Source organism: Lupinus angustifolius, chromosome LG20 (genome assembly GCF_001865875.1).
Source record: "Lupinus angustifolius cultivar Tanjil chromosome LG20, LupAngTanjil_v1.0, whole genome shotgun sequence".
NCBI lineage: Eukaryota > Viridiplantae > Streptophyta > Magnoliopsida > Fabales > Fabaceae > Lupinus > Lupinus angustifolius.
This window is the reverse complement of record NC_032028.1, coordinates 5,366,781-5,392,798: the sequence shown is the minus strand read 5'-3', so window position 1 is coordinate 5,392,798 and position 26,018 is coordinate 5,366,781. Positions and strand designations below refer to the sequence as shown.

General features: G+C 32.0%; 4 protein-coding genes across 8 annotated transcripts; 3 read left to right on the top strand and 1 right to left on the bottom strand.

Moving 5' to 3' along the window:
• On the top strand, positions 5,961-11,655 carry LOC109335982 (sodium/hydrogen exchanger 2-like). The gene is made up of 15 exons (XM_019572293.1): positions 5,961-6,262; positions 6,576-6,894; positions 7,069-7,187; positions 7,817-7,914; positions 8,119-8,178; positions 8,256-8,302; positions 8,386-8,580; positions 8,716-8,762; positions 9,435-9,501; positions 9,593-9,693; positions 9,785-9,886; positions 10,193-10,331; positions 10,428-10,490; positions 10,660-10,743; positions 11,058-11,655. The coding sequence occupies exons 2-15, from the start codon at positions 6,721-6,723 to the stop codon at positions 11,391-11,393; spliced, it is 1,632 nt and encodes a 543-aa protein (XP_019427838.1). The 5' UTR covers positions 5,961-6,262; positions 6,576-6,720; the 3' UTR covers positions 11,394-11,655.
• Positions 13,222-15,453, top strand: LOC109335983 (transmembrane protein adipocyte-associated 1-like). Its single transcript, XM_019572294.1, has 6 exons — positions 13,222-13,729; positions 14,347-14,538; positions 14,619-14,781; positions 14,865-14,967; positions 15,062-15,143; positions 15,252-15,453. Exons 1-6 carry the CDS (start codon positions 13,442-13,444, stop codon positions 15,327-15,329), a joined length of 906 nt encoding a protein of 301 aa, XP_019427839.1. The 5' UTR covers positions 13,222-13,441; the 3' UTR covers positions 15,330-15,453.
• On the bottom strand, positions 15,249-17,840 carry LOC109335984 (acyl carrier protein 1, chloroplastic-like). Of its 2 annotated transcripts, XM_019572295.1 has the most exons (4): positions 17,641-17,836; positions 16,757-16,837; positions 16,151-16,279; positions 15,249-16,031 (listed from the first exon to the last, which is right to left on the bottom strand). In XM_019572295.1, exons 1-4 carry the CDS (start codon positions 17,710-17,712, stop codon positions 15,903-15,905), a joined length of 411 nt encoding a protein of 136 aa, XP_019427840.1. In that variant the 5' UTR covers positions 17,713-17,836; the 3' UTR covers positions 15,249-15,902. The 2 variants fall into 2 exon arrangements, with proteins under 2 accessions (XP_019427840.1, XP_019427841.1); XM_019572296.1 differs by lacking the exon at positions 16,757-16,837 and having other exon boundaries at positions 17,641-17,840.
• On the top strand, positions 20,375-25,269 carry LOC109336230 (vesicle-associated protein 2-2-like). 4 transcript variants are annotated; one of them, XM_019572696.1, is made up of 9 exons: positions 20,375-20,609; positions 20,747-20,840; positions 21,358-21,428; positions 21,515-21,596; positions 22,045-22,160; positions 22,253-22,423; positions 23,033-23,578; positions 24,369-24,446; positions 25,034-25,269. In XM_019572696.1, the coding sequence occupies exons 2-9, from the start codon at positions 20,789-20,791 to the stop codon at positions 25,142-25,144; spliced, it is 1,227 nt and encodes a 408-aa protein (XP_019428241.1). In that variant the 5' UTR covers positions 20,375-20,609; positions 20,747-20,788; the 3' UTR covers positions 25,145-25,269. The 4 variants fall into 4 exon arrangements, with proteins under 4 accessions (XP_019428241.1, XP_019428243.1, XP_019428242.1 ...); XM_019572698.1 differs by lacking the exon at positions 20,375-20,609 and having other exon boundaries at positions 20,732-20,840; positions 23,033-23,378; positions 23,430-23,578; XM_019572697.1 differs by lacking the exon at positions 20,375-20,609 and having other exon boundaries at positions 20,732-20,840; positions 23,042-23,578.

Genomic DNA, 26,018 nt, shown 5'->3' with positions numbered 1-26,018 from the left:
ATAATGTATGTGAGAGAGAACACATCGTGACATAGTGGTGTCCGAATATGACACCCGGATCTCCTAAACCATCTCAAAGGTTTTGGAGTTAACTTGGGTTTTCAGAAACCCAATATTTTTATGTTTGAATGATTTTGAATATATGTGATTGTTGAGGATATATAGTGAATATTGTATGTGAGAGAGAACATATCTTGACATAGTGGTGTCCGAATATGACACCCGGATCTTCAAAACCATCTCAAAGGTTTTGAGGGTTAACTTGGGTTTTAAGAAACCCAATATTTTTATGTTTGGATGATTTTGAATATATGTGATTGTTGAGGATATATAGTGAATATTGTATGTGAGAGAGAACATATCTTGACATAGTGGTGTCCGAATATGACACCCGGATCTCCTAAACCATCTCAAAGGTTTTGGAGTTAACTTGGGTTTTAAGAAACCCAATATTTTTATGTTTTGATGCTTTTGAATATATGTGATTGTTGAGGAAATGTATTGTTTCATTAAGGTGAGAGAGAATATATTGTGACATAGTGGTGTCCGAATATGACACCCGGATCTCCTAAACCATCTCAAAGGTTTTGGAGTTAACTTGGGTTCTAAGAAACCCAATATGGTTTAGGAGATCCGGGTGTCATAATCGGACACCACTATGTCACGATGTATTCTCTCTCACCTTAATGAATCAATACATTTTCTCAACAATCACATATATTCAAAAGCATCCAAACATAAAAATATTGGGTTTCTTAAAACCCAAGTTAACTTTCTATTTTTCCAACTTGATTCAAGCCATGGTTTAAGGCTAAAAGCAAATAGAAATACATACATTCTCATTTTTTCAAAACATTTCCTAAAGGTTCCTTTGATTTTATCATCATCCCCTTTGGCTAAAACAACAAAAGTATGTAATACAACATTATAACAACTCTATGAACACAAGTTGTTCATGTTTTCAACAAAATATTTTCATGAGTTCAAGAACATCACCATTTTCGGTTTTGAAGAGAAAATGAGTTAGAAAGCGTTTTAGAAAATTTCAACGGTTGAATATGTTCTTGACATACTCATGACCAACATACTTAAATTTCATCAACATCCATTGGCTGAATGTTGAGAGATCAAGGATTGAAGATGGAAGAAACAATGAAAAATGAGAGAAAAAGATGAAGAGAGAATTTTTACCTTCTCTTGAAAATTTTGCAAATGAGAGAGTGTGAGAGTGAAGTGTGGAGTGTTTAATGAGAGAAGGAAATCAGATTTCCCTCTAGGAAATCATTACAAAATCTCATAGGGTGGCTAATGATGATTTCATGAGATATAGGTGAAAGTGATGTGAGATTTGCTTTATGAAAGTCAAATTTCACATCCCAATGCAAAATGACCCCTTCGTGGACACGAGCGTAAACATGCCCGAGTATTATCGGTCAATACTCGATCGGGTATTATAAATCACCAGATCCTAATATCGGATTAGAATTTCGGATTTCGACATTCCGAGTGAAAAATATTTAGCAAATAGGTATGGACCAGATCAGGGTCTATATTGACTTGAAATGACATTACGAAGCCAACGGCGCAATCGGGATTCGATTCCGAGTTACGGAACTCAAAAACCACTTTTTGAGCCGTACCGGGTGAGATTCGGCTCTGACAGTGGTCCGAAACCGACTGTCTCCGAAAATCATGAAAATTTACCACTAAATTGGAAAGAGAATTACAAGACTAAAACTCAACTAGAGTTTCGTCTAATTCTTTAACAAAAATTCCCAGAAATTCATTTTCGAAAATATAATTAATAACAATATTAATAAAATCTTATAATTACAAATCGTAAAATTTGCGGTGTTACAATATGTATATTAAATACTTATGATCTTTTATATCTATGAAGATGTATATTCAGAAAATGTTGTATCATTTCAGTTACCGTTAGGTAACCGGTTTTGATTTTCGCGTTATATGTTACTTAAAGTGATGTCCTAGAAAAGAAAGGTTTTTAAAAGGAAACAATTTTATATCATCAATTCAAAAAAAATTACTCACTTTTTCGCATGATAAATAAAAAGTATTTTTCGGGGCATTACAATATAAGTAACAAGACTAGTACAAGTCATTAATGACTTAGATAACTGTTTCTTTAAAAACATACTCTATAAAGAATTTCTTGAAAGAGGTATGGTGATCTTGAGTAGTCTTAAACTCTCCCCCTATTTAAATTTTGAAGTTGGTATATTTTTTATCTTCAATTTGAAGTTAATATTAAAATTAAAGAAAATTAATACCTCATTTTTATTTCTCATTGTTAAAAAACACTCATTTTAAGGAATCTAATGATGATTTACAAGATTTACTATATTTTCCTGATATATAATTTCTATTTTATGAACATTATTATTTTCACTATTCACATGAATCAATCAAATATATATTAAATAAAGGTAAATATAGAAAATAATAATTAATGCATCATCTAACTTCTAAATAGACAAATATATAAGAACAAGAAAATTCTTTTAAATGGATAAATAAATAGAAATAGAGGTAGGTGATAAAAAGGCAAGTTAACTAAAATTCAATAATTTTAAGGGTGTGAAAGAAAGTGATGAATAAAACTAAATCTCTCTAGTTTGGATAAGGATCATCTAAAATCAACTTGAATGTAAAAATGTATTCATTCTTTCCTTAGTTAGCTAAAATGAATCTCTAATGAATCTCACTGCATTGTAATACACTTTAGAGTAAAATATTTCCTCCTTTCGATTACATATCTGCATCATCACTATCATATCATCTTCATATATTTTAATTTAAAATGGCATATCAAAATTAAGGGTATTAAAATCCTTAAAAGATTTGAATATAAAAGAAAGAGTACTGATTCCACGTGATACAAGTGGGAGTTGCATGATTAGATAGGTGGGGGAGTGGGTACTAACCCTTTTTCTTTAATTTAATATTCATGAGACCTCCGTTTATGACACTAAATCATGTGCCTTTTTTTGTTCCAAAAATAACAATGGATATTGTGCAAACAAGATCTGAAGAACATGTTGAACCTTGGACTTGGATTGCACAACCTTTGGGTTTGTCTGTCTTATCCTATGTAGTAAGATGCTCCTACATACATATAAAACTTAATCTAATTTTCTTTTTATGAGTCTGAATTTTATTTATGTAACATCTAAATTTGAAAATATTACTTGTACACAATTACACATCTTTTTTTACAGAATCATATATGTCTATGTAGTAAAATCAAAGGGTAGGTTATTGAAAATTAATTAAAGTTTAAATTACTGAAATGTAAGGTACTGATGATAAAATGACATTGACAAGTATGATTATCATAATAATGAATACAACAGAAAACAACTGTATCATGACACTGATCAAATGATACATGATTCCACTTATTACTTATATATTCACATTTCACACTACAAGACATGGAATAAAAAGTAGACATCTGCATTATTGATAGGAGAAAACACTAAAAAAGACAGCTATACATTTTGGAAATTGTCAGATTTGGTTTTTCTTATGTTTGTATTCGTTTTGATAACGAATAACAAGAACAAGTATATTACGACACTCATGAACAAATGATATATAAACCCACTTATATAGGTTGTTGAGTTGTAGTGTTGTACGTATTTTTATGAAAATAATTTGTATACTATCAAATAATCATACTTTGTGCAAAGTAATGAGGATTGAATGTGAGTATTATCTGGCTAAACTATATAATCCAGTTACATATATTGATTGTTTTTTCACTAAAGTTTAAGCATGTGGATCACAAGACTTCATCAGAATTGGAATAGATCTCAAACTTATATAAATTGTTACATAAATACTTACAAACAAGAACGAAGCCAGGATGTTATCCTAAGAGATATCAAGATTAAAGAGATTGTTTGTACAACTTGTACTTAAAAAAACTAATAGAACATGCATATTATATGAAACATACATGATAACGAACATAATTTATAATGAGGCATAAGCTACTTTAAATATATCAGGGATGTAACATGAGAGATATAAATATTGCTACAAAATATATATTACAGAAATTTCAATAAGTCAACATAAAATAAAAAGAAAAAACACAATAATAGGACAAACACTGCCAAGAAGATATTTATTATAACCACATATCTAGACAATGAAGGAGTAGCCACTTGGTTCTTTATTATGGACTTTAGGACAGTGATTGATGGATGACAAGTTTCCCAAATCCGCATATTACTACAGAAACTGAAACAAAGATCATCACTCTTTATTATTGTCATGTTTTCTTGTCTCGATCTAATGAAAAAATAACATTTAATTAAAAAACATAAAATTACACATTCACACTTGAGAAGTCTTATTGTCAAGGATATAAAGATATACTCATTTTAGAATAGATGATCTCGTTCCAAAGAAACTAAGCTTATTGGATTTAGATTTATTTGATATTTGATCTTAAGTGTAATATCTACATGTCAATACAAAAATTTATATTAATTTAATATATTATTTACCATTCATTTATAACACTTAATAAAACTTATATAATTATCAATATACACATCTTTTATCTTAATTAATTTGTTTGACGAAATTAGTTGTAAGCTCAAGAATCAATGGCAAACATGGTTTATTAAATAAACATGGAGAATAACAAGTAGATTATATATAATTATATACTATTTAAAAATATTTTATAATTATTACAGATATTTATTGTATTAATATAGAAGAATGATCCAATTGTATTTATTTATAAGATTTGAATCCAATATATTATAGTTACTTAACAAAAACCTTATAATTGCATCAAATTCTCTCCCAACTTCTTGTGTTAATATATGAATATAATATATATTATACATATTAAAAAACAATTTTAAATTTGAGAAAAATGCATGTACTGAGTTTTTATATGGTAATTGCATCATTCATTAATTAACATTAACTTTTAAAGTAAAAAAATAAATAATAGATAATGTATTGATTGTTTATAAATCACTGATTCACACAACATACATTAATATTGCATTACTAAAAGTTTTGTGATTTTTATATGTTATTGATTGAGCATAAAATTATTAATAATTTTATCAAATTATCAATATTTATTTAATTATATGCCATGATTATGGATCAAATCACTCTAGTTCAATAAATTATATCTAAATAGCGTTATTATTATAGTACTGGTGAAAGTGCTAATATAGTGGTACAATATATTATTATTAACATTATATTATTATTTTATCCTTATTATCTTCTTATTTTGAAATTGTATTTAAAAAAGTTGAACATCACACCAATCAAATAAATGCAACTGCAAATTACAAATATTTAACACAAAATACTATATTTGTTATTTATAATGTACAAACTACACGTTATAAATAATAAAACGTAATAAATAATAAGAATAATGAGTTTATAAATATAATTATTATTATTTGCAATAGATAACTTAATTCATAAAAGATTCAATTATTAAATATGTTACAAATAACTATCATATTTTGAAAAATAAGAAACTTTTTCATGTTGTTGATAGAGTGTAATATCTACATACTATTCATGTAAAGATCAATGTATATTGAATACAATATTCATCATTTATTTATATTATTTTTTATAGAGTTAATGATGATCGAACATAAATAGTAAATGATATAATAATAATATATAAAACTTATACATTATTGATCTATGAATATATTTTTCCATAACCATGCATTAATAAATAATTAAAGATTTGGAGTCTTAAAATTATATATATACAAAGGAGAGGATCTGGACTTCTTAGTTCCCACCTAGTGGCTACTGAAATTAAATTTGTAGAATATTATTACCTATATCAGTGGTCATGCATGAATCTTTGAAAAAGAAAATGACTTTTTGATCTTTCTCATTATTTCCACAGATTTCATCCCCTTAAAAGGAATATCTGCCAATATTTCCTCTGCTCTTCTTTCCTTTTCTAAAAATCATCAAAACACGTTTCACCTTCACGTTTAATTTCCAACCTCTTTATTTACACTTTCTCTCTTTTCTTCTCTGTCTCGGGTTCAATTGAATCATTTCATAACTTTTCCAATTTGCCTGGAATTCGAATACAGAGATTGGTTTTTAACTTTTCTCTCTTCGAATTCTTTGGACTTTCTATTCCTTCTTTTCCTGAAATAATTTATACTACAAAATAAAGCACAGGTTTCCGGAAATGCCCTTTATTCCCATGATTTTGGTGAGCACTATTCTCTAATAATTTTCGTCTATTTGAATCAAAATCTCTTTTTGCGTTCGCTATCTGACATTCTGAGAAGATTTTGATCTTCTGTTTTCAGAAATTTTACCAGAGGCTAAACAATATTCCCCATTTTTTTTGTTAAATTATGTACTTTTGATATCTAACAATTTCACTTTTTTTGGGTACCCTATTATTTTGTTATGGTTTGGCTTTATTTTATGTCTGCATCTGAAATAGAATAATGGGTTTGAGTTTTTTGAACTCCCTTTTTATCATGGAAAATTTTACATGCTTGTTGGTCTTATTTCAGGGATTCATTTGCTGATGAGATCAATTGTTGCTTAGAATGGACAGTTCAGAGACATAAATTTGAACTCAAAATTTGATTTTGAAGTTTGAAACTCTTCCATTATCCGAATTTGTGTAATTGTTTACTGTTAGAGAGGGTGGACAAAATGGCTTTTGGTTTAATCTCTGCAGTTTCAAAATTGCAAATGGTATCCACTTCGGATCATGCATCTGTAGTCTCAATGAACCTATTTGTTGCACTTCTGTGTGCTTGTATTGTCATTGGTCATCTTCTCGAGGAGAATCGTTGGATGAATGAGTCTATCACTGCCCTTTTGATTGTAAGTAAAGAGACCAATTCCTTGAAATGTTTTGGCATCCTTTAAGAGGAAACAATTAACAATGTTCATTTGCATATGATGGATGCTTAGTTTTAGCAATATTGTGTTTGCAATTTTGTTGTTGTTGTTGTTTCTATTGGAAAGTGACTGAATTTTGGTACGGTTTACTCTCAGGGTCTTTGCACTGGTGTAGTCATTTTGCTGCTTAGTGGTGGTACAAGCTCACACGTTCTTGTTTTCAGTGAAGATCTTTTCTTTATATACCTTCTTCCACCTATAATATTTAATGCTGGGTAAGTTTTTGCACTATCTCTTTTTCTAGAAAGGAATGAATTATATTTGATGTTGTGTTTATCACTGTTGAATTAAGAGTGAGGGGTGTTTTGCATCTTTATGAACCATTAACTGGTGACTAAGTGAAGATTCGTCTGCAGAAATCCCAATACGATAATCTGAAAGTGGTCCAAAAGATTTTAATTTTTTTGGTTAAAACAATGTATTTCTTAAGAACCAGTCCATAGTTAATGATATATAATTAATGGCAGATACCGCGTGGGTGATTGAAATGTAGCTGGTACTAGCACTCTGTTGACTTGCTTGCTTTTACACAAGTGGCTGAGGACTCAGTCCTAAGTTTGGGATTTCCCTCTTTCAGTCTTTCTATAATGTTGAAAAATATACAATATCAATAAATTCTACTTAGTTTTCCGGATGCTTGCTTGCAGATACTGTGTCTGTTCCATCTTTGCTGAGCAATGATATTTTTTGTCAGAATGAATGGTATTACACCATATGAAAAACTTCAAAAACATTTTCCTAAAATTCTTGTTCTGCGCTGTGAGAATTTGTATTATTTCTTAGTGTGCATGGTAGATTCCAGTTATTGTTTTGTTATTATTATGTTCTCTGTAATTTATTCCAGGTTTCAAGTGAAAAAGAAGCAGTTTTTTGTCAACTTCATGACCATCATGTTGTTTGGTGCTATTGGTACATTAATATCTTGTACCATCATAACCTTGGGTATGTCTTGCCACTTTAGGTTGCTTCCTTAGGTTGTCATCTAAGATTTGACTCAAGAAAAAAGCAATATTGAAGCTCAGCCAATCTTATTTTTTATATTTTTTGAAAAAAAATATTGATCTAGTGAATATATAATTACTTTAAGGATACTAGCATGGAAACATTTGTCTAGTTCCTTTGACTTAATTTGAAGCATTATTTCAGGTGTTTCACAAATTTTTAAGAGGATGAATATCGGTCCACTGGAAATAGGGGATTATCTAGGTATGATAATTGTCAATCTCATGTACTTGGCAATTACTCATTGTGTTTGCTACTCACTAATTTGTGAAAATTTTCAGCAATTGGTGCAATATTTGCTGCGACCGATTCTGTGTGCACATTGCAGGTTTGAAACAATATATTTGTTGCATTCTTCCAGCAACCAATGTGTCAGAGTTAGTAGTGAACTTATAAATGATGATCATGCAGGTGCTAAATCAGGATGAAACACCTTTACTGTACAGTCTTGTATTTGGGGAGGGTGTTGTGAATGATGCTACATCAGTGGTGCTTTTCAATGCAATCCAGAGCTTTGACCTCGAGCAAATTGACACGTCAATTGCCTCACAATTTATTACCAACTTCTTGTATCTGTTCGTCACAAGCACATTGCTTGGGGTTTTGGTAATTGTCTCCCTCTAATTCCCTCATGCACACATGACAAAATTATATGGACAATATCTCTATCAATAGTGAGCCTGCAGATTAATATTGATATTACATCCGGCTCTAGTCTAATGTATTTCCATCGCCTTGTAGTCAGGTCTGCTCAGTGCCTACATCATTAAAAAGTTGTATATTGGCAGGTAACTTCTTAACAGTTGTTGTCATTATCATTGTCAGCAGTTACTGACATGGTGTTCATTATTTTATATCATATTTATGTGGTTTATTCGTATCAAAACTAATGTTGTAGATAATTCTTGGATACCAAGAAATTGGAGTTCCTGTTTTTGCCATTCCCTATTAATCTGACAGAAAGTCTTAGAGTTTAAGGAGATTATACAGACCTTGGTTTGATTGTTTGAGTCTATGTTACTGGTTCGATACTGCTTGCAACCAGAATACCGGGGTTCATTATATTACTATTATTTTAAATGAGGGTTTGTCATTTGACTGGTTCTAATTATTAATGATATCATACCACATAGGACTGAATAAGTTTAATTAAATACCCTGATGAAGAGATACCATCAAAATGAAATTGCTCGGGAGCTGTTAGACATGGGTTTTTAGTATAAAAATACTGCATCCCTGAGTTCTCACTCGGTACATATTGATCTATTTTTCAATGGAGTCTTGATTTCTTTTTCAATCTTGCATACATTATATTATTGCTCAGGAATCTCTTATTAACTTGCTGTTGTCTCTGTCTGTGAACCTGCTGTATTTTCTTGCATATATGATTTTATAGACTTGGCAAGGGATGATTTGTAACGTTCTTTACTGAGGTTCAACAATTTTTTCCTTAATTCCAGGCACTCTACAGATCGAGAGGTTGCTCTTATGATGCTAATGGCATACCTCTCCTACATGCTGGCTGAGGTAAAATTTTGAAACATTCAGTAACGTTTTCTGGTGGATGTCAACATTTGTCATTAGTACAATACTGATGATGTATCTACATGTTCTGCAGTTATGCTATCTGAGTGGTATTTTAACTGTGTTCTTTTGTGGGATTGTTATGTCTCATTATACTTGGCACAATGTGACAGAGAGCTCAAGAGTCACCACGAAGTATGTCTTTTAAGCAGATTTTGTCAAGCTATGTACAATGTCCAATTCCATACATTTACTGAAATTTATAATTTTCGTCTGACTCTCATAGGCATGCTTTTGCAACCTTGTCGTTTGTTGCTGAGATCTTTATCTTCCTTTATGTTGGTATGGATGCTATGGACATCGAAAAATGGAGGTTCGTCAGTGATAGGTAAGCCTGTGTTCTGTCACTTCTTTGAGAGACTAGTAAATAGTCATTGAGACCCCAACTTTTCTTCACTGGTGAAAAATTGTTGAATCTCATCCTTCTCATGTTGTATGATATAAAGCTTATTTACTTAATCAGTCCTTATATTACTTGATAATTGATATGACTGGAGAGTTCTTCTGTATTTGCTGTTTTGTCACTTGTTAAGCTTTTATCTTCGGAAAGTTTATCCTTGATTCCTCAATCTTTACCCTCGAAACTTCCTTTATTATAATAGAAAAACAATTCATGTGCGACATTCTTCTGCAGCCCTGGAACATCCGTAGCAGTAAGTTCAGTACTGTTGGGTCTAGTACTTGTTGGAAGAGCAGCTTTTGTTTTCCCGTTATCCTTCCTATCCAACTTATTTAAGAAGTCACAAAGCGAGAAGCTCTCCTTCAGACAGCAGGTATGCCTAAATTACAGATTTACAGTCAATTTGTATCCTTTTTTTCTGGATTTCTTATGCTACTACCTAATTATGCTGACAATTTTGTCATTGTAGGTTATCATTTGGTGGGCTGGTCTTATGCGAGGTGCTGTTTCCATGGCACTTGCTTATAATCAGGTATGACTGTATGAGCAACACTGCCGATTAGGAGTTCTGGTTTTTGCAAGATTAAATGATTGGCCACTAATTCAGCCAATGCAAAAGAAAAGAATTAGTGGTCACTGAAGGTAGGATCTTAAAGTTGTTGCGATAAATACTGATATGCTGATACCCTTATAAAATGCAGTTCACCATGTTGGGTCATACACAACTGCGAACCAATGCAATCATGATCACTAGCACAATCACTGTTGTGCTTGTCAGCACAGTGGTAAGATACTGATTTCTCTTCATTACAGAGACTGCCTTGTCATTGCTGCATCACTGATGATTTTACTCGATGAGGTTAACCATTTGAGATGGTCTATATGATATGAAATCTATGAACATATCAATTTTCCCACTTGATGTGCTAAAATATTAGTTCGTGCAGAAATGATATTTCACTTATCCCTACTTTGTCAGTCTGTATAAACTAATTGCACTTTTTTACTACACAAAATTCTTCAAATTTTCTACAAATCAGATATGTTATTAAAATTTCTTCAGAGATGGTACTTACACAACTTAATTATAAATTCTCAGGTGTTTGGTTTGATGACTAAGCCACTGATAAGGCTTTTGCTTCCTCATGGCCCTCCTAAAGGCACAAGCAGCATGATAAGCACAGATCCATCCACTCCAAAATCCATTAATATCCCACTTCTAGGAAGTGCTCAAGAATCTGAGGCTGATATCGGTGGCCATGAAATTCATCGTCCAAGCAGCATCCGTGCCTTACTAGCCACACCAACACACACCGTTCACCGATTATGGCGCAAGTTTGATAATGCATTCATGCGTCCTGTTTTTGGTGGCAGAGGTTTTGTTCCTGTGGAGCCTGGCTCACCATCTGAACGCAATGGTCGTCAATGGGGTTGAGAGAAAAGCCAACAAGTATGTAAAAATGTTTTGTAAACTACGTTTATGTATAATGTACTATAAACAACGTGCATTTTTTGGAGATCAAGCAATGCATGTATGTATTTAAGAGCCATGCAAGGTAATTTTGTTAAGCTTTTTGGGTAGTGATGAGAGTGGGAAACTTGTGTGAACCATAAGTCATCTCCACCTCTCTTGTGAAACTATAATATTTGTATTATTAGATTCTTCGATATGTTATCATAAGAGTCATGTTAATTATCGTGAGTAGTTATGTAAATTTATTTTCCTTTATTTTTGCAAACTAGTGTATGAATTTGAAGTCCTGCATTATCGGCTTCTAGCTTGTAAAAAGATCATTTCTTGATCTTCTTTTGTATTGGATGAGTATCCATTGTGCTGTCTATAATGCAATTTTTTTTATGGAATTTTTTTTTAACGTGGCTAGTGATATTTAAACATCACGCTTTAGATATTGTATTACATTTATCTTCATCTTTTGTGTATTTTTAATTTTTTTCTATGTCATTATAAAAATATCTATCAAAAAAGAAAAGGGACAGTGCTTATTTTAATTTTCAAAAATATTTTCCTTGGGAATTTTACCTGACTGGTGCAGTGGTGCAGATTAACCAAAAATTTACCTAAATAGTGCAACCTTCAGAAATGTAGTGCAAATTACATCAAATAGTAGCTCTAAAATAGTTCCCTTTAATTTTTAGCAAAGTCGTGCTTGCTATGCATAATTTAAGTTCTGTATTCTTTTTTAATCTTCTTATGTAACTGGTGCTTTGAGAAGCAGAGCTTGATATATTTTTCTCTCTTAAATCATACATGAGATTTACTAGTTATGTCTTCCATTTTTATATAAATATTGTGTCTACAAAACCACCCGTTTTAGCTACGAGTTGGGGACTTGGGGTTCATGTAGGTTGACAGTGTTTATATATTTTAAATATAATAAATATAAAATGATATTCAACAATTAACAGGATTAATCCTATTTTAACATCCAATAGTCCAATTATTAAATAATTGGTTCAAAGCATATGAATTTGTGAATTTAAATTTCATTGTTGACATGAAGACTTTAATGATGAATAATCTATAAGTACATTCGTACTATAACCCTAATAAACCTTGGGACTAAACCCACTTAATTTTTTTTATAAGAATATAACAAATAGAATAATAAATTAATAATGGTGTTGCAACATAAGACTTGGACGACAAAAGAAAGAGTTCCGATTTAAGGTAGAGTTGAGATGAAGGATTGATGAAACATGCGAGAGAGACCAAATGTTACATGAAAATGAGGAAGAACTTTTTTTTATATAACTATAAAGGTATACACTTATATTATAGCAAAGACTAACCAACTAATATTTTTGGATACTAGCTATCACTCCCTGTAAATTTAACATTTTGTGTATCAAATAAAAAATTTAAACTTTTCTTTTGTTTAAATCATACTTATCATCCATAGATAGGAAGAAAATATGCATTGGGCAGAGTAAAATTATTATAATTTAAATAAGATGTGTTTATTGCAAAACACGGAATGATTAACATTTAACAGTCTCGATGAAAGTTTAGACCAACTATAATCAATTTAGATATTGTTAACATCATAATCAAATCCATATTACAACGAGTGAGGGAAAGATTTACTTTCATTTTATCTTTGTTTAAGTAATTTCCGGAAACAAATATTTTATCCAACAATATGTAATACTTTCTATGACATGAATAGTGAAATTAATAATTTTATTTTTAAATTAAGGACATAGAATTTGCTTCCCAGTTTTCAATTTTTTTGTTTGGCAAACGGTTTTTAGTTTTTACAGAACCTACTACCCATTCTCATCAATGGTGATTCCGAAGCACACCGAAAGACACAAACTTTGTTCTCCGAATCCCATCTTTCTATTCCACAACCTCAACTCCACAACATAGAAAATCATTCAATCAATCTCCCCCCTTCAATTTCCTTTTCCACCCTCCATTCCATTTCAGAAATCGGGATTAGGGTTTCTCCAACACAACCAATGATGCAAAACCGCGTGCTAGTAGAAGTGCTTCAACAATCGATTGAAGCATCATCATCATCATCATCATCATCATCAGAGAGGTTCTACAATTGGTTATTGGAATGCCATGGATTCTGGCACAACGCTTTCTTAATCATAGCTTCTTTTCTTTTCGTTTTGTATTTGGCACTTCAAGCCAAACAGAGTTATCTCAAACTCTCTCATGGTCGCTCATATATCATTATTTCTTATTACCTTTCCCTCTGGTTTGTTACCCTCCTCAACCTTCTTTGGTGCTCTTCTCAGGTCACTTTATCTTTCTAATGTTGATTTTGTTCCACACCTACTTTAATCATTATGCTTTTAGTGGAAGAGATTATAGATAACTTATTTAGGGATGTGAAAATTAGCTTACAAAATAGTTTATGACCATCTTATAAGTTTTTTTTAGCTTATTTCTATAATAGAAAGCTATTAGAATGAGTTCTTTTAAACTAATTTCAAAACGGGTTATTAATTAAGCTGTTCACTGAAACACGTGAAGAGCTTATGAAAATAGTTTATGATCTTCCTATATGCTCTTTTCGGCTTTAAGATTATTTCAGTAAGCTTGTGATATGAGCTAAAAGGAGGTCATAGGAAGGCCATAAGCTCTTATGCGATAAGCACTTAATCAAGTTATTTACTTATACACATCCTAAATATACCATTGCAATAGAACGTTCTATCTTTGATTCCTTAAACACTGTTTAGTAATATATTTGTCTCGTTTATGTACTTCTTTACTTTCATTTGTTTATATTCATTGTGTCGATTCCAACACGTGTTAGAATTAAATTGTTGTTTTCTGATTTATTGGCATTGGTGATGCAATGATACTTGAGATGTTAAAATTAAAACTGATCCAATCTTTTTACGTCTAGGCATGGGAGTGCTCATCTGGGAAGGTGATGGCATGGAACTTGTTATCCTTGTTTACTACATCTGGAATGTTGTTTCTAGAAGTGAGCTTGCTGGCTTTTTTACTTCAAGGAAATAATGCCAGTGGCTTAGAAGCATTGACGCGAACTTTTGGTATCTCAGGGATCATTGTTGGTTTTGATATCTTGTTGAAGGTAATTATTCTTCGATTTTCCACTACTAGTATGCTTGTCCCATTATTTGAAAAATTGCTCCTTTTTTCTTATTTTGTTAGGCTATATATCTATTTGCATTTGGGATCCCATTTTTTATCGACAGCAATGATGGTACTCAGCACATGAAGTGGAACTTGTGGGTTGTTCACAAGTTGTTGCTTACTGCTGTTTATGGCTGCATATGGTTCATGTATCATTCAAGGTGGAGAGAAAGGTTACCTGGTAAGTTAATTGTTTGATTCTTACATCATGTCTGTAATTTGTTCCGTGGTTGCATAATTTCCTTTATTTTTTCTATTTTGCAGCAAGACCTGCGTTTTACAAGTATGTTACTATTATGTTCATTTTCAATGCCATTGCATTGTTTGCTTGTGGCCTTGCCGGAAATGGTGCTGCTTTTGGTTTATGGTTAGAACCCTCAATAGCTTTGCAAAAAATAAATCCTTTTAACCTTTTGTCTTTGGCATCTTACTCTAAAGTTTTTTGTTTACTTTTTTCACAGGTTGTATAGTGTCACAGTTGTATGTTACCATGCCTTTTATCTTCCACTTCTGTACATAACATTTCTGGCAGACTTTTTTCAGGTTAAAATACTTGACAGATGATACCCTGGGATCAGTTTTTTTACTCAAATATTGTGTTCTTTGTAGTTAGATTCTTCTATTGATCTGGCTGATTGCCCTCATTTGCAGGAAGAAGATTTGCACTTGGAGAATGTGTATTACTCTGAAATGAAAGACGCCGGTTTCTTTGAAGCAGATTGGGACTGACGTGTTATGTATTAACTTGATGCTTTGATGCAGATTGAAGTATAAACTGCTACATTAGATTATGTGGCCTCAATATGCTAATTGTGGGCATCCCTTTCAAGGAATATGTAAATAAAGTAAATTTTCTTTGTATATTTCATTGTTGTATTAAATAAAACATGTTGCTAGACTTACAAACTTCGTGATTGTTCTTGACTAGATTTAACATAAAAGATAATTAAGAATAAGGTTTCATTGATCCTCTTCTCTATACTTGATATTATTCAGTCACCTTCTCAGACTGCAGGTTAATTATACGAATTTTAGCAACGGCCAGGCTACAGGAATTGCGGTGATGGCAATTCTGCTTGATTAAATAAATTACCGCAAACATAATTGTATAAGCCCTTCTGATGCAAACAAAAACAGCTTCACATTATTTAATTATTTAACTAAAAAAATGGCTTCACTAATTTGCTTTCTATTTAGACCTATGAAAAGGCAATAGCAGAGTTTGCACACTCGGGGGACTAAACTACGTATTACTATAGTACGGATAAGTTTTCTACGTTTTTCGTTTGATAAATTTTTACTCTAAGGACTTTGTTTTTTAAGGATCTCGTCAATAAGATCTGCAGCTTCTTGAACAGTTGTGATGCGCTGTGCACTATCCTCTTCAACGGCGATACCAAACTCCTCCTCAAGCCCCATCACAATCTCAACCTAAACCCATAATAATACGATCAAGTGTAATAGCAATTAATTTAAACATAGATTTTGGAAAGTAAATCGAAGGAAAATTAAACATTTGCAATTTTAATGTCCAGCCAGATGTTGATTACCGTGTCAAGTGAATCAGCTCCTAGAGACGCAAATTTTGACTCGCCAGTCAAGTTAGAGTCATCTGGTAAAGCTAGTTGCTTCCTTACTATTTTGCATACCTTCTCTGTTGTAGTCTCCTCCGGTTTAGCCTGCTCAAGACATTCAACATAAGCAAGAAAAAAACACCCACAAAGTAAAGACATTCAAAAGAATCGTTACATATATTGAGGAAGTAGAGAAGTAATCAAAAGAAAGAAATGCTTGAATTAACAGACACCTCAGATAATGTCAGTCATTTATAAAAAAATATTTTTTGGCTTTCCCAAAATATCCTTTCACTAGATAGGTAAGAAACTAATCTCTCCGATAGAGGCATCCTTTTAGGCGCCTAAGAGAGGACTCCGCCTAATGATGTAAGGTGTAATGATTTATCTTGCGCATCATAATTTTTCACAGCTAATCATTGTAACATCTTCAAACTATAAGATTTTATGAAGGGTAGCTCATAAAATAAATTATGATTAACTTCAGTTCCAAGCAATCTAACATCTAGCAATTTGGTGCCAGTGCAAGGAAAATGTAAAATCTCTAAAAGAAAGGTGAGCACTTCACTAGTAGTTACATACAGCGCAGGAAACTTTAAGGCGAACTGAGCGCGGCCGCAAGCAAAAAGAAACATTCCTTCTCCCATAGCTTGAATGAATAGCCTGCTCAACATATCATTCAGAGAAACGTCATTTGAAAAAACAAAACAAGACCTTATAATAAATTCCAAACTCTTATTTAACAAATAAAAATCATGAACTATTATTACTGAGGGCCATTGGTGACCTGAAGTGCAATCCAGGAAAAATAAAATACATCATATTTCAAATTTCTGGTCCGAAGTTTTTGGTTTCAATTTAACTCTTCATCACTAATAAAATTGGAAAGGGAGCCATTATATGATTTTAATGGCAAAGTGAGTTATGTGGTCTTAAAATACATTTTTTGACTTCATTCTTTTTTAAACATAAAAATATGAAGAAAAATAGATGTACACGCAGCAAAGAATATTAGTCTATAATCATGAACACACATTCTTAGGTACTAAACTTTCAGTTGCAAGCTAACTGGATGCAAAATTTAGGTCTCACATTTTACTTTTTACCGCAAAACAACACAAAATATCAACTTGATTTTTTCCATAAACCATGATCTATGCACGTAGATTGCAATACGCATGTATCTGATCATATACCTAGTTACGGACTTGCGTATATGTGTATAATATTTAACAAATTAGAGCATAATAGTAGCTATTCATCAAAGCCTAAATCACAAGATATAATTACTGAATGAAAACAAAACTGTTGTAGAACTGAAATGCGAAAACCACAGAGAAGTTATGCATAAGAATGAAAAAAACGAGACAAATAACAAGTATTGGTAATTGAAAAATCGAGGAATCATTAAAACGCAGAACAGAAGTTATAATTTAAAAGAAGCATAGAGTTAATGAAAACGATACCAGTGTGGGATTGAAGTGATGACGGAGAGAGCGCATGGAGAACGATGCTCCGGTTATCGAGTTCGTCGCCATGAAGAAGAAAAAATGAGGCAGAGAATCAAAAAGGAAGAAAAAGAGAATAATTGAGAGTGAGAAAGTAGCGGAGAACGGAAAGAGTGTGAGTACTTAAAACGGAATAATAGGGCACTAAAGGAAGAATAAGTAGCTGCTTTCCGTTGCCTTTGAATTTGAATAAGATATTTGAAACCTAGACACTTGTCCCAATAAAATTTCTTCTCCACATTAAATTGTATCAAATAATATAATTATATATTTATAATTTGAGAATAAATCTTCTTATAATTTATTTCCTTAAATTTACATAGCATTTGATATATGTTTTATTTTTCTTTCTTCAAGAAGTTTTTATTTTAAAATATATTATAAAAGACAAAATAAAACACATGTCAAAAATGAGTAAATTTAGGGAAATAAATTTTCTCTTGAAATAAATTCTCTTTAAGGAGATAATTTATTCTCTAATAACTTTTCTATTTAATTGAACCATATATTTTAATTGATCTAATACATTAATTGAAGATAAACAAAGACACGTGATCTCCATTTTGGTACTTCACTGACTCACTCACTCCCTCTCTCTCAGCTACAGATGGTAACGGACGTGGGTAGTACTTTCTCGTGTCCAACCCCGCAATATTTGCAGGTATTTGTGCGGGTAGCGAATATTTGCGGGTATCCAACAACTTTTTATTTTTAATTATATATTTATATAATTTGTAATAGTCAATATGTAAAAATAATTATTACATTAATAATATGATATTTATATGATAAATTTAACATCATAGTCAAATATGTGTAATTTATTATCAAATAATAATAAAGTAATGATATATGATCTTAAAATAATAATAAATATATATAAAAGTTTAACTAAAAACTAAATATATAAATTTGCGGGTACCCGCGGGGCAGGTATCACAAAACCCGCTCCCGCCCGTAAGCTATTATTGGGGGTACCCATTGCAGGTAGGGGTGTTCGCGGTCCATTTGGATCAGTTTTTAAGCAAAAAATCATCCGATCCAAACGTGTAATTAGTATGCGGTCCGGTCTGGGCCATTTACATTAAGATGTTCGATCCAATCCGGTCCAAATATTATATGCGGTTTCGGTCCGGTTTGGATCGGTCTATTTTTTAGATATAAACATATAAATTCCTTCAATTTTAGCCTACAACACCAACAAAGTAGTAACCTGAACAATGAAGAAAAGTTTGATTCTTTTAATAGCAAGGTTAGAAACATCAATATTCATATTGTTACAATAGTTTATATGCGTTTTTGCTGTGTTTAGCTTACTGCTTAATGCTTATGTGATATATTTTAGTTAACTTAATAATATCGGTCCGGTCTGGATCCCAGGCGTGAAACCAAAGACTGGACCGGACCGATCGGTCCTTAAAAAATAAATCAAATACGATCCAAATACATTCGATTTTTGTGATTTCGGTCTACTTTGGATCGGTTTGCGGTTTTTGTTTTGGACCGGTCTGGATTTGAACACCCCTAATTGCAGGTATTCCCACGGATATTCACGGGTTGGGTTTTTTTGCCATCCCTGCTCTCAGCCTTCATTTGGAAGGGTAGAAATAGAAGAGAAAGAAAGTAAGAGGAGAGAAGTCATATTTCTTTCATTTGGTTTAGGAGAGAGTTTGAGAGGAGACAGAAAAAATGAGAGGGCCCCATAAAATTTCTTTATCCTCCAAAGTGAGGAGAAAATTGGAGGAGAAGAGAGACTCAAATATTGTCTCAAACTATGTCTCAAACCATGTATTGCACCAATAATATTGAAACAAAAAACAAAAAATAAACAAAAAATAATTTGGGAAGAGAAATCATTATTCAGTGAAGAGTGGAGGAGAAAAATCACTTCTTTATCTTCTTTTTTATACAACCAAACAACACTAAAATTCACTATATTTCTCATCTCTTTTCTTTCTTTTCACTATCTTTCTCATATATTTCTCACATCTTATTTTTTTCTCCCAACCAAATTAAGCATTAGAGTGGGCTGAAAAAATAGTTTTCGAATCACGCTTTAGTTGGGGTCAATATATGTTAGGAAGCCCAAAAGAGCTTCTTCTACAAAAACTTATAAATAAAAGGAAGAAAATATATAAAATATTAGATGAAGTGATAGAAGTTCTTAAACTTAAGAAGAAGAAAAACTCTAAGAAGAATATATAAGAGTCCATATTCAATTTCCTTTTATAAATTTCAACATGTATTAATTTGATTTAAAAAAATTAATAATTCCAGTTAGCACTAAAAAATTGTAGACATGATTCAAATTTGTAAACCATAAAAATTAAAGTGTCCAAAAAATTAGACACAATCTATATTAAAAAACTACTTTGTTCTATATTTATATTTTGATGATTATTTAACCTTTTCATTTTAATGGAATTGATATACACAAAACTTGACTATATATTTATAAATGTTTTTTTCTCTTTATGCAAAAATGGTTGTTGCAAAATGTAATAATCAGGACCAATAAGGTTTAGTTTAGTAATATAAGATCATCTACGAGACTAAAAATTTAATTCAATTTAATTCTCGGAGGAACTACAAATCCAAAAAGATTAGTTCTTACTAAAAAAAAAAAGTGAGTATATGTAGTACAAAAAAATGCAATAATCAGGTAGGGCGTTGTTTTTAGGTGAGGTGCGCCTAGACAGGAAAAGACTCAAAAGAGGAAACAGACAAAATAGCGCTCCGTCCGTGTCGGCAAAAAGCCGGTACCATCAATGTCTATACGTCCTCTTCTCTTGTGCTCCAAACTACTCACCACAAAAAGCCTCATACAACTTATTAAAAAAATCAAATCAGAGTTTAGATCATAAAAATATACACTACAATCATATTTTTAAGTAAAAAGCGATTATATTGCCGTTTTCATATACGCGGTAGGTTTCCACTGAATTTTAGTACTTCATATTCGTCACTGGTTTGTTTAATGCTTGTGGTGTTTTCGTTTTACAAAGTAAGAGTTCAATTTACTTGACTCGTTCCCCTCTTCTTCATTGAAACTCTGTCGTTTTAGGTGTTAATCTCGATTTCGGATTTTACTGTATCAAGAGTAATCATGAACAAAATGCCACTTATCGAAATTGAACCCAAGGAACTCCAATTTATATGTGAGTAAATTTTCTGCTACTTCGCTTCTTTTTTCTCTACTTTGCATGCAACTTTCTGAAGCAAACATTGAATTTTTAATTGATGGATTTGACCCATAATAGAAAGTGCTAACACTTCAAACGCATGATTGTAGTTCTAATATTTAATTTTAGGGTATGTTTAGGATTTGGGGTTTTGGAGGGAAAGAAATGTATTGTTCTTTATTTTGAGAAAACACTCTATAATCGAGATTATTTTTTTTTAAATGAATGAATACAATGAAAGATGGTCACAAAACCTTTTAATCATTCTTTATTTTTAACATTTTATAATGAAAAAAAAGTAAGTCTTACATGGAACATTTTTTTATTAAAATTTTATAATTCCCTTGGCCTTTGTGATCATATGCATTTATTGTGCTATCTTTCCACTTACAAATTGCTAATTGAGATCATGATGTTACGGTAGTATCAGCCATTAGTCTGTAGATCATGATGTTTCCACTTACTGATATGTAGTTATTTTCGGTTTTCACAGTTGAACTGAAGAAGCAAAGTACATGCTCAGTTCAGTTGACTAATAACACCAAGCACTATGTTGCTTTCAAGGTCTGAGCACCTTTCTTTTGTTCACCACTCGAGTGTATTAGCATAGAATGCTGGAGAGACCAATCATTTTGGTGTGATATTTGCAGGTCAAGACGACATCCCCTAAGAAATATTCAGTGCGACCAAATGTTGGAATTCTCGCACCAAAATCTACTTGTGAATTCATTGGTATATTTCTTTGGCTTTTGTGTTTTTGTTTGATGTTTTCCTTTTTAACATTTTAACTTATTGTTCAATACTTGTTACACAGTCAGTGTAAAATGGTTCTGGTATTTATTGTTCTGATTGGTGTCACATTGACATAGATAGAGGTGTTTGTAAGCTTAGCTATGTGGTGGATAATTTTGAATAGAGGCTAACTGGACCTATATTTGTCACATTTAGCTTGAATCAAATACGGATTTTGTTTTTTTTTAGTTTTCTTTGATTACTTGGCATTGCTTTTCAATTAACCTAACCTTGCCGCCAGCAGTTAAACAAAGAACTTCATCCCAAAGTTTTCCAATAACAACAGTTGTAGATGAATCCATGCATTTGGGAATTTATTCTATCATCTTGATTTCTTTTGTTTACTCCTTAATTTATATCTTTTTTTATTTACTTCTGCATCAAACAGTTACAATGCAAGCACAACGGGAAGCACCTGCTGATGCAGCGTCCAAGGACAAGTTCTTAATCCAGAGCACATTGGTTCCTGCTGAAACAACCAGTGAAGATGTCAATTCCAGCTTGGTATATGCATGTTTAGGCTGTGATTTTGTACTCTGGCAGCTTTTATTATTAATTTCGTTTTTAAAAATATTACGACTCTTTTATATTGGCAGTTTGTCAAAGATGGAAGCAGATATATTGAAGAAAATAAGATGAAGGTGGCTCTGATAAGCCCTCCGAGTTCATCAAAGCTCTCTCCTATTAATGGGGACTTCAAGAATGAGCTTGATCATAAAAAAGTTGAGATATACAGTAAAGAAGAAATCCAATCTCCAGAACCCATGGTTAGAGAAAACTCCGTTAATGTTTGGTTCTAAATTGTTTCCTTTTCTTTCCTCCATCTCTTTCTATTACATAAATATTTGAAATCCTTAAGAAAGACAATTGAATTTATTAGTTATGTAATTGAAGGTTTTGTTAGTTATTATTTTGTGGATTGTTAGATTCATAATTTACCGGGTCAGTCTCGGCACAAGAGTAAGGTTGCTTACCTTATGACCTGATGGTCATGGATTCAAATCTTGGAAACAACATTTTCCTTAGGATAAGACTGCATATTAACGTACATCCACGCTCTGCAGACCCCACTAGGTGGGTGTCTCGTGCATTGGACCGTTTTTTTATATAATTCATAATTTGAAAAACACATTGTTATGGAGTTGTATAACACAACTTGGGCAATTTTAAACACGTTTTCACATTCCCTGTTTCCTTGAGTCCCGTGGGAAGGCATTTTCTTTGTACACTTTATAAGTTACCTTCTTTTTTGGTATTGGTATCTTTGACAATGTTGTTACTCATTATGCATGTGTTTGTATTATCAATTCGACAAGGCCATTTCGTGGCAGCTAACTGTTACTCAAATGGTTTATTATGTTCCTGGAATATACCAGGTTTTTAAGAATGTTTTAAAGCATGAAGATGATACGGAGTTGAAGCTGAGACAAGATAAAGGGTTGAAGACTATGAATGGTGTACAGGAGCCAAAAGAAGCAGGGTTGAAAGTGTCAAAATATGAGAATCTGAACTTAGTAAAGGACGTGAAGGAACTGAAGCCAGAAAAGGCAAAGTTAGAAGTGTCTAAGGATCTGGATTTGAACATAACAAATAATGTAAAGGAACTAAGGGTAGTAAAAGAAGCAGAGTCAAAATGGTTAAAAGGTATGTGTTTGAACACAGTAAAGAATGTCGAGGAGCTGAAACCTGAAGAAACAGAGTTAAAAGTGTCAAAAGATATGGATTTGACCACTCTAAAGAATGTAGAGGATCTGAAGCCAGAAAAAAATGCAGAGTTGGGAACAGTGAAGAATGCAGAGGAGCTGAAGTCAGAGAAAGAAGCGGATCCAATAGTTTCTAGGGGAATAGAGGAGTTGAAATTAATGGAAGTTATTGAACAAATGAAGTTAAAACTAGATGGACTTGATTCAAAACTAAATGAGGTCAGACACTCCACCATTCTACTACGATTTTTTTTATCTGCTTGCATACATGACATGCTTCGTAACAAGTTCTATTTGGAACTTTCTCTGCAACAGAGAGAGTTTGGTTATTAACTCTATTTGGCTTGAGTTTTCATTTGAGAACTTTGAAATGTCAGTTACACCCTTTTGAGCTTAGTAAGATATTTTTGGCGCATATATTTGAGTTCTATCGTTTCACCAGACTTTTGTGTGGTTGTGATTATTCTTGAACATGTTTAATGCTTACTTATGTTGTTTTCCCCTTCCCTTCATTTGATTAATTAATGTACTCTTGATTGGAGCACTATTGCATTCTGTTTCACAAAATATAAGTTGGAATTTGCAGAAGGATTTATTTTGTTAAGGAATCAAAAACTTACTATGCTTGGTTCCTTGGCAATTAGCGAAATCTTTAAAAATCACAGAGGAGACTGCTAAGACGCCCATTTATGTCTTCTTGGATGCATAGGGGTGTCATGTGTGTGTTTTGTGGCAAGATTAAGGCCCACAATATGGTTTAACTATATTAACAGACTTGTATGTCCTTTTAAACTTTGAAACCTCGTGGTATTACATTATGTTCAATGATTTGAAAATATTTCTCATTTTATTGCTTATATTATATGATGTGGTGATGAAGCAATTTTGCATGTGGGTTTGCACATATTAAAATTAGCCTGACATTTGTTGTAGTGGTTTGAGACTGAGTTCAAAGCTAGTTTGTATTCATTTAACTGAAGTGATGATCAGGTTTCTGCTTTCTTTGCAGTCTGCAGAAACAATATCGAGGTTAACAGAGGAGAGGAGGCTAAGCAATCAGGAGACAGAACTCTTGCAAGAAAAACTAGTAAGCATGAAAATCATTGTCTACTTTTACTAGTAATGTTTGTGGCTATTAATTTTTGGTCCTTACCATGATCCCTGATATGGTTTATGTAATACAAATTTGTCTATCATTCTATAAGTTAATAATGTATTGTCAATATGAATGGCGCTAAAACAATTTAAAAAATATACAAGTTAATTGCAAGGTGTCTGGTCTTCCCATAATTTACTTTGTTTTTGTTTGCCAAAGGATGATCATCATTAGTTGTTCAATTATTAAATTACTGCAGCAATAGAGAAAAAAGTGTGTGGGGTCAGGAGTGTCACCTCATTTGTTTTCTAATACAAAGTTGAGAAAGTGCTAATAGATAGTCCAAATTTGGATTTGCCATTTCTCTTTTTACCATATTGCTAGTACTGTGGAATCCTTTCCCATTTATATGCTTGAGCTTGCAACATTATCTACCATCTTTTTTTGGGTGTCCTCTTTCCATCTTGTAAAACATGAGTACAAACTTTGTTGAAAAAGTGACGACTGAGTACACGAGATTACCACCCATGGTATCGGGTTGAGTATAATTTATTGAGTAAACTTGTTTACATTTGCAGGCAGATCTTATTAACAAAGGTCCAAGAAGAGTTCAAGTCGGATTCCCACTTCTCCATGTGTGTATGGTGGCGTTTGTCTGTGTCTTCTTGGGATACCATTTACGCTGTTGATACTGCAGGAAGCTACTGATATATGCAAAATTATCTGTCTCCCATTTTGTATATGCAAAATTACCTAGAACCAGAGGAAAAACTTGTAAAGGTAGAAATAACATGAGATCAACAACAATTAGGTATGCAACTTATGTCATTAGTGGAGAAACTGTTATGTGTGTATGCTATTTGACTTGGAAATTTCTCCTTCTGTTTGTGATCTATTGGTGGTGGCATGAGTGAGTAAGTTGTGACTAAGCCAGGCTCATAAATTAACAGCCCTGGCAATTAGTTCCAATTTTCCAAACCTAAGGTATGAGTTTGGTCTATTTGATAAACATAGGCCAAAATTTCCCCCCTTAAAGTTCTAGCCTTGTCTATTTTAAAATGTGATATTGTTTCAAAACGTATTTAAAGGTCTACTACTTCAGAAACTCAAATTAATCTTCACCTATAGATAGGCAATGGTCCTTAAACAGAAAAAGTCTAACTTGTAAATAGATTGATGTGTATAAAGTTATAATAAAATATAGTTATGTACATCTTATTATTATAAAAAAATTCTTTCAATCTCGTGTCTCAAATTATCTAACTATAAAACTATTAAACATATTTGAAGTCCTTAGCTCTACATTTACCCCTTGCAAAATATAAATTATTAATTACATATTATACTTCTATACTATATATAAATATAAAATATGATGTACTTATACATATTAATTATTTTCTATCTTAAATTCAACATTATAAAAAAGGCAAAAAAAAATTATAGTATAAAATACTTTGAGCACACAAAATATATTCTAATTCATGGAAATAAAAAATTTATATATAGTCAATATTTCATTTATATGGTAGATATGGCATTAAGTGAGATAAGATTAATGGT